This window comes from Jaculus jaculus, chromosome 7, assembly GCF_020740685.1.
Source record: "Jaculus jaculus isolate mJacJac1 chromosome 7, mJacJac1.mat.Y.cur, whole genome shotgun sequence".
NCBI lineage: Eukaryota > Metazoa > Chordata > Mammalia > Rodentia > Dipodidae > Jaculus > Jaculus jaculus.
The window spans coordinates 155,280,345-155,288,229 of record NC_059108.1 but is presented as its reverse complement, the minus strand read 5'-3'; the positions used below and the strand labels follow the sequence as shown (position 1 = coordinate 155,288,229).

Genomic DNA, 7,885 nt, shown 5'->3' with positions numbered 1-7,885 from the left:
AGCAGGGCATGGCTCCACGAAGGCGTTAGGTGTCTGTCTTTCCACACACCTTGCCAAGCACCAGTGCCCAGCTCCCGGCCCCGCTAAGTGCCCTCCTCACAACCCAAGCTCGCCCAGGTTTGAGACCCAAGGGCTGACTCTTGATTCACTTGAGGATTCAGTGTAGGTTCTCTTCTGGAAGGCCTTTCGCGAAGCCAGTCCTGCAAGGACTGCATTCCCGAGCCCTGTCCCTAGTCACCAGGGCACACACCACGTCCTCACTGCTGGATCTGGGCACGCCCCTGCGCCCCACGACTAGAGCTTGGCTCTGGGGGTGCTTCTCTGCGTCAGCCACCCTGAGCCACAGCAGGAGTCACTACTGGAAAGTTATTCTAGCAGCTCGCAGGAGATGGAGTCCAGCGCACCTCCCTTCTTCCCTCCCCACCCCCTCTCGCTTTCCTCCCAGTGGCGCAGCTCGCGCCCCCAGCAGGCCCCGGGCGCCCCCGGGAGGCGGAGGGCTCTGCGCACGCGCCGCGGGGCACGTGGGCGGGGCGAAGGCTGAGGGAGGCCGACGGGGGGCGGGCGCAGGGCGCGTCGTTGCGCGGCAGTTGCGTCCACCGCGCGGGGGCGGGGCGGGCGGGGGCGGGGCTTAGGCGGGCGCCGCCGCGACTCTCCGCCCCTGGCTCCGCCCCCTCGCGCGCCCCGCCCCCTCAGCGCGCTGCGCTCGGGCTCCCGCCGCCCGCAGCCCTCCAGCTCAGCTCCCGCCGCCGAGAGCCGGAGAAAAAGTGCTCCTGGGTGGGCGGCGCGGGGGTTGCGCGCGCGTCCGGCATCCCGGGGCCGCTCCGGCCCGGGCGGCGAGGGGGTTTGCCCCGGCGGTCCATGCATCCGCCGCCGGCCGCGATGGATTTCAGTCACAACAGCCTGTTCGGCTACATGGAGGACCTGCAGGAGCTCACCATCATCGAGAGGCCGGTCCGCCGGAGCCTCAAGGTGCGCCCCGAGGGCCGAAACCGACCCCTGAGGTCGCCCGCTGCCGACCCCCCAGCCCATCCGCCCACCGTCCCCGGCCCGGTCCGTCCGTCCTGCGCCCGTCGCCGGGTCACAGCTTCCTCCAGAGGCGCCCTCCTCGACGCAGCCCCGGCTGGTCTCCCAGCCTGGCCCCGTCCTCCGCCGCCCCTGTCCCGACCCCCTGCTCCTCGGGAGGCGTCCACCCCTCGGCCGAGCCCCTGTCTTGGGGAGGTCAGCCTCAGTGTCCTCCCCCACCCCACCTGGGGCTACCGTGGCCCCTGCGGGGCCGCCCGCCCCTCGCAGCCGCATCCCCGCTTCTCGCGGCTTCTCCCTTGGGTCCGTAGTGCCGCCCCAGCTTCTGATCTCCGGCCCACCCTTTGGTCCAGCTTCTTCCCGACCTTTCCCCCGGGGACATCCCGAGGGTCTCCCATCCTCTCACCATCAGCCCCTCTAAATAAGATCAAGCTTGGTTTCCCCCTGTGCCCAAGGCAGCCCAGCCTTCCTTCACCTCCCAAGGAGCACCCTGTTCCCAGAGTCGTCCTGGTTCAGGGCTTCAGAGTCCTCAACCCTTGGTTCCCCTTCGGAGCCCCTGCGCATCCTTTCCTCCCAGCCCCTCCAGGACTTGTGGCTGGGACTCTACCCCTCTGCCCCACCCTCACCCCCAACCCCTTGGAAGGAGTCAGTCTTGCGCTTGCTCCTTCCACCCCCAGTCGTGCCGGCTCCCCCACCCAGCAGAGTCATCCTCCTCCCAGCCTCCTGGAGGCAACCAACCCTCAGGGCTGGCGAACCTACTTTAAGGACCCCTCCCCCTCGCTCCTGGCTGGTCCTTTAGAGCATCTCCCACCTCCCTCAGAGGCTGAAACCTTTGATTTCCTTCCAGCCCAAGTTCATTCCCTTCCCAACCCCCCACTCCTGGTCTGGTCCTTCTCATTCCTGCTCAGTTCCATTGTTTATACCTCTTTTAGCATTTTCTGGGGCGGAAAATGCTGGAGAAAGAATCTTGAGATCTTCCATGGAGATTAAAAGTGTGTGTGTATGTCCATATATAATATATACATACATATTATATATGTGTATAAAGTTGATTCCAGCAAGGTGCTGCAATCTAGAAGTTAGAAGAGCACAAACAGACCCCCTCTTTAGAAATCACCCAGTTAGAAACCTCTGTGTTTGACGTAGTTGGAGAATGCATTAGGCCCTTGGTTAGCTTTCCTTATGAAACTTTCTCAGTCTACTTAGTGAGTCACAGGGGGGTGGGGGGGGCCAAGAATGATCAATGTTTGTATGCCTACTTTATGTTTTGTGCTCGACAGACACCAGAAGAAATAGAAAGATTGACGGTTGATGAAGACCTGAGTGATATGGACAGGGCTGTTTATCTGCTCAGGTATTTCTCAGTCTCTGGAATTGCTGTTCTCTGTCAAGGGCAGCACCGATGCACACTTTTGAAATGTCATGTTTCTGTTGCATGTATATTTCCTCTCCCACTGGAACAGGGTACTTTCGTATGCATCACACTTAATTATGTTGTGAACTAGATGAGCTTTGGACTTAGGAATTTGAGACCTGAAATCAAATAAGATACCTGAAGAACATTGCCTGGAAGAAGATGGGACAGCTAATAGTTCCTGCAGAATCTCATTCTTTTTTTATTTCCCAGCTTGGTTTTGCTCACATAAGATTCAGTTAGTTTAGGTAGGATTTAAGAGTATCCAGTGACTTTTAAGAACATTGTAGAATATGAGCATTACATGCTACTTACTATATTAAAAATCCATAAATACAAGTTTGTTGCTCAGGACATCCTATTTATATTACCTTTGCTATGTGAGTTTTACAGTTTTGCCTGAGAGCAATTTTTGTTTTGAAAAAATAGGGGCTGGAGAGATGGCTTAGTGGTTAAGGTGTTTGCCTGCAAAGCCAAAGGACGTCCGTTCAAGTCCCCAGGACCCATGTAAGCCAGATGTACAAGGGGGCATATGTGTCTGGAGTTCGTTTGCAGTGGCTGGAGGCCCTGGCGTGCCATTCTCTCTGTCCCTCTTTCTGTCTCTTTCTCTCTCTCTCAAATAAATAAAAATAAAGTTAAAAAATTAATGAATCCTACTTTTCTTTAAGTCCCCACTTTCATTTAGAGTCCTCACAGGCACCTCAGAATTGCTTAAAGAAAAGTGGTTCCTATAGATAGTTTTACATTTTTCTGAGTCATTTAAAATAGCAAATAAATCGTTGGAATTTCTTCAGAAATAGACTATTCCTAAGGAATTTTAGTATATTTATTTAAACTTTTTCCTTAACTTATGCATTTTTGTTTCTTTTTGGTAAATGAGTCCGCACTTTTGATTTTTGGAACCAAACTTTGAAAACTGGTGTTTCTTGCCTTCTAGGATATCTGTCATTCTTGTCTCCTTAGCTGGGTCTGCTTTGCCTGTCTCAGGTGCTGGCCAGTTTCTTTTTTTTTTTTTTTTCCTGCTATAAACTATGTTTTTAGTCCCATGCTAGTCACTGAATAATTCTATAACAAAAATTCCCTCTTCAGGACTTTTTTTGTTTTTAAATGGTACTCGAGATTGAACCCTTTGCATGCTAGGCAACTGCTCTTTCCCTTAACTATTTCCCCAGCATCTGTTCAGGGTTTCTTCTTTTCTTAATTACACTTTATCCTACTGGTGGCATGTTGATTTTTTTTTTTCCTGCTCTTCCTTTAGAGTGTCAGTATTAAAAAGGAAAAAGAGGGCTGGAGAGATGGCGTAGCGGTTAAACACTTGCCTGTGAAGCCTAAGGACCCCGGTTCGAGGCTCGGTTCCCCAGGTCCCACGTTAGCCAGATGCACAAGGGGGCGCACGCGTCTGGAGTTCGTTTGCAGAGGCTGGAAGCCCTGGCGCGCCCATTCTCTCTCTCTCCCTCTACCTGTCTTTCTCTCTGTGTCTGTCACTCTCAAATAAATAAATAAATAAAATTAAAAAAAAAAGAAATATAAAAAGGAAAAAGAAAAAACGGCTTCTGGTGGCACATTCTTGTCATCACTTAGGAGGCCTAGGCATTTGGACACTTAAGGCAACCTTGGACTATATAGCAATACCCTCTCCTTAAATTGTCCTTTACCATTATTCTTTTGAAAAAGGGTGGACAAATGATGAATGTTTGGATAAATTTCTTTTAATATACAGCAATTAATGATCTGAATGAAGTCCCTGATTATTCCTGCTGAACTCTCTAGTTTAAAGCCTGGCTTACTGTTAGGAAACAGTGTTGCTCTACTTACTGACGAGAGCAGACACCTCATTCTAGATGTCAGTGATAAGACTTCTGTTTTAGGAAAGTTTGTTTTCCACTTTGCTTTTATTGTTGGTTAGACAACCAGGTCATCTCAGTTTTCTTTATTTTTAAGACATCAAACATAAGTTTCCCTTAGCTCTTGAACTTACAAAGCCCTTATAAAGACCGATGGGGCCCCCTGATTCTTAGAGAAGAGTGTTTTTAAAGAGATCACATGTCTCCTTTGGTTTCTCATAGCTTACCTTTAAGGAGGCTTACAAGGTACAGCAGGAGGGGAACACTGGTTTGGTTGTGTGCAGAATCTCCAGCTACCATCTCACCAACTCCTGAGATCAGGTGGGGTTTCACCTTTAGGTCAGCTTCTGGAGGGATTGTACCAGGATTGCCTGAAAGGTTCTTTCTTCTCTGGGACATGAGCTGGGTTGTCTCATAGATGTATTCAAACTGTCTCTATTAAAGCTGTCTCATCTGCTCTTAGAGTGAGCTTTCTATTTTAAGTATAATTTATTCCTTTAAAGAGTTAGTTCTTCTCAGTGCTCTAGAACTTAATACGGACTACCATTTTGTCCTCTGATGATGTTTTTCAGGTTTATTTGCCTTTTTCCTTGTATCAGACATTTAGTGTTTGCGTGTATATGTTCTGTGTATATATTCTCTGCTTTATGTCCTCTGTATGTTAGATGTGTTTCTGGAGTTCTCCCATGCATATTAAGACCCTTAGGATCTTAGGTTAAATTAACATCAGTAGGAGATGCTTTATGTTTGTGGAGGTTCTGGTAGCACTTGAACTGAATCCAGTGTGTACAAAACTGCGTTACATACAGAGTACCGTCATCCTTACACTGTTCATTATTTGCCTCTGAAGTATGCTGGGCCAGTTATAACTGCCATCTTCACATAAGTTCAGAGCGTGGCAGCACTTGCAGGGTTAGCACAGATGACTCTGTGGCTTTGCGTAATGTGATGCTGATACCCATCTGTGGCATTTAGCACTGAAGCAAAGCAGCTTTCCCAGTAGCCACAGCTTGTGTCTTAGTCAAATTCATGTCACAGCATCTTTTTCCTGTTCTTCCTCTTCTGTGTTATGCTGGCATGTACTCAAAATATGTGAATGATTTTATTAGATAACAGTCTAGGTATGTATATTGCATTTTTTTCATTAAGCAAATCTTTACTCACATATTTCCAATATTTCCTAGATAATTGTAGACCTTTAAGGCATTCAGAATACTTCGTAAGTGTGACTCTCCTAGCTGTGCAGTGTGATGTCCCATTTGTTCCTCACTCTAAGCAGTGACTTTCTCTCTTAGTATTAATCACATTCCAATCAGTTCGTTCTTTTCAAATGTGTAGTGTACTGGTTTTTAGTGTATTCAGAGTTGGACAACCATCACCACAACCATTTTTAGAACGTTTTCATTACCTCAAGAAGAAAGCCTGCCACACCTCACCTTCAGATCCTCCCAGCCTTTGGAAACTACTCACTAATGTTCTTGTTTCTGTCTAGGTGGACTTGTCTGTTCTGGCCATTGCTGTAAGTGGAATGGTATTCTTATGACCTCTTTGACTGGCTTCTTTCACTCAGGATAATGTTTTCAAGGCTCATTCACGTTGTAGCATATACTCCTTTTGATTGCTAAATAGTGTTCCATTACATAGGGCTATGACAGTTCTTCCTAGTCTGCTGGAAATATGTTTGAAGACTCCATGATGGATGCTGAAATTGCAGGCAGTACAGAATCCTGTAATTTAATGCCTTTTCCATTGTTATCAAGTACATAAATGCACTGTGATCATACTTTTCTAATTCAAGATGTGACAGCAAAACTAGTACACATTTCTTTTTTCTGCACTGCTTCAAGGAAGATTTCTTTCTTTCTTTCTTTCTTTTTTTTGCCATGTGTAGTGGTTTGAATCAGAGGACCCCATAAACTCATGAATGCCTAGTCCCCTGACCCCAGCTGATGTCAGTTTGGGAGAGGGAACCTTACTGGAGGAGATGTATTTGAGGTGGATTTCAGGAGCAATATAGGCAGCTCCACTTTGCCAGAATTCAGCTTACTTCCCTGCTGCTATTTTCCACCTGCTGTGGTAGAGGTGCTGTCCAGCCTCTGCTTGTGCCATGATTTCTCCTGTTGTCATGAAGCTTCCCCTTGAGACCGTAAGCAAAATAAATGACTTACTCCCTTCAGCTGCTTTTGTTTGTGTGCTTTGTCTTAGTAGTGAGAGGGTAACTGTAGCAGAAAATTGGTACCAGTGGAGGGGGGGGGGTCATTGCTGCTAGAAACCTTATGTGTGGCTTTTGTTCTTTTGGAACTGATTTGTGAGGGGAATGTGGTAGGATTTGAAATCTTGGACTAAGAAACACCTTCCAGTGCTGCAATTAAATAGAGTTTGATGGACTATTCTGTCAGAGTTGAGAGCATAAAAAACAGAAAGACCTATGGACTGTGCAGGCTTGGCTTATGAGGGGGAAGAAAGAGCTTTGTCAGGACTGGGCTAGAAATAGTTTGTGTGAGAGCCTTGCTGTGTTCTGCCTTTGTTGTGACAACTTGAGCAAGGTTGAATTTAGAAGAAATGGACTGATGTGAGCAGAGCAGATACAGCACAGGAAGCTATAACCTGCTTTAGCAGCAGTTATTTGAAGATAACCAGCCATTCTTCACTGGAACAGCAGGAAGAATGCTGACTTTTTTTTTTTTTTTTTTCGAGGTAGGGTCTCATTCTAGCTCAGGCTCACCTGGAATTCACTCTGTAGTCTCAGGGTGGCCTTGAACTCATGGTGATCCTCCTACCTCTGCCTCCCAAGTGCTGGGACTATTGGAGTGCACCACCACTTCCGGCAGAATTCTGACTTTTAAATAAGAGTGTCATTGTATTTGCAGTTTGGTGTGCTTTTTGGAAATGACCACTGGGAAATGTGAGGCAGGGTTGTTGGAGTTTCTATATGGAGGTCCGATGGAGTCATGAGGATGAATTATGTTTTGCAGTGGAGACTCTAAGAAAGTTGAGATGCCAAACTGTGCCAGGCTGCCAAGGAGATCTACCAGTTTGAGATGGAGATTTTCCATGGGCTGAGAGTAGTATCCCAGCTAGAGGGGTATATTTGGAACCCCAGAGATTTCACTGTGGGTTCTAGATGAACATGGAGCTGCAGGATTTGAAGTTTGCTCTATTTGTTTTAGATCCTTGCAGTGCTATTGTTTGCAGTGTGAATGTTTACTGTATGCCATTATGTGCTTGAATTTACAGGCTTACAATTATGAGACCTTGGACTGTGGGAATGTTTGAAGTGTTGGTATTAAAAACTATGGGGACTTAAATTTTTTTAATTTTATTTTAGAGAGAGAGAGAAAGACAGAGAGTTGGTGCACCAGGGCCTCAGCCAGTGCAGTTGAACTCCAAACGCTTGTACCACCTAGTGGGCATGTACAACCTTGTGCTTGCCTCACCTTTGTGTGTCTGGCTTATGTGGGATCTGGAGAGTCGAACATGGGTCCTTAGACTTTGAAGGCAAGCACATTAACCGCTAAGCCCCTGTGGGGACTTTTAAAGTTGGACTGAATGCATTTTATATCATGGGTAATCATCAGTTTATGTGGCCAGGGGTAGAATGTGGTGG

At 47.5% G+C, this 7,885-nt stretch overlaps 1 protein-coding gene across 4 annotated transcripts in view; it reads left to right on the top strand.

Annotated features, from left to right (window-relative positions):
• The first annotated feature begins 843 nt into the window (after positions 1–843).
• The window catches only part of Ppp4r4 (protein phosphatase 4 regulatory subunit 4), a 101,504-nt gene continuing 94,462 nt past the window's right edge, over positions 844–7,885 (top strand). For all 4 annotated transcript variants that reach the window (XM_045154887.1, XM_045154888.1, XM_004665620.2 and 1 more), the window contains exons 1-2: positions 844–969; positions 2,301–2,374. In XM_045154887.1, coding sequence (XP_045010822.1) covers positions 859–969; positions 2,301–2,374 — 185 coding nt within the window. In that variant the 5' untranslated portion in view covers positions 844–858. The remainder of the gene's footprint in view (positions 970–2,300; positions 2,375–7,885) is intronic.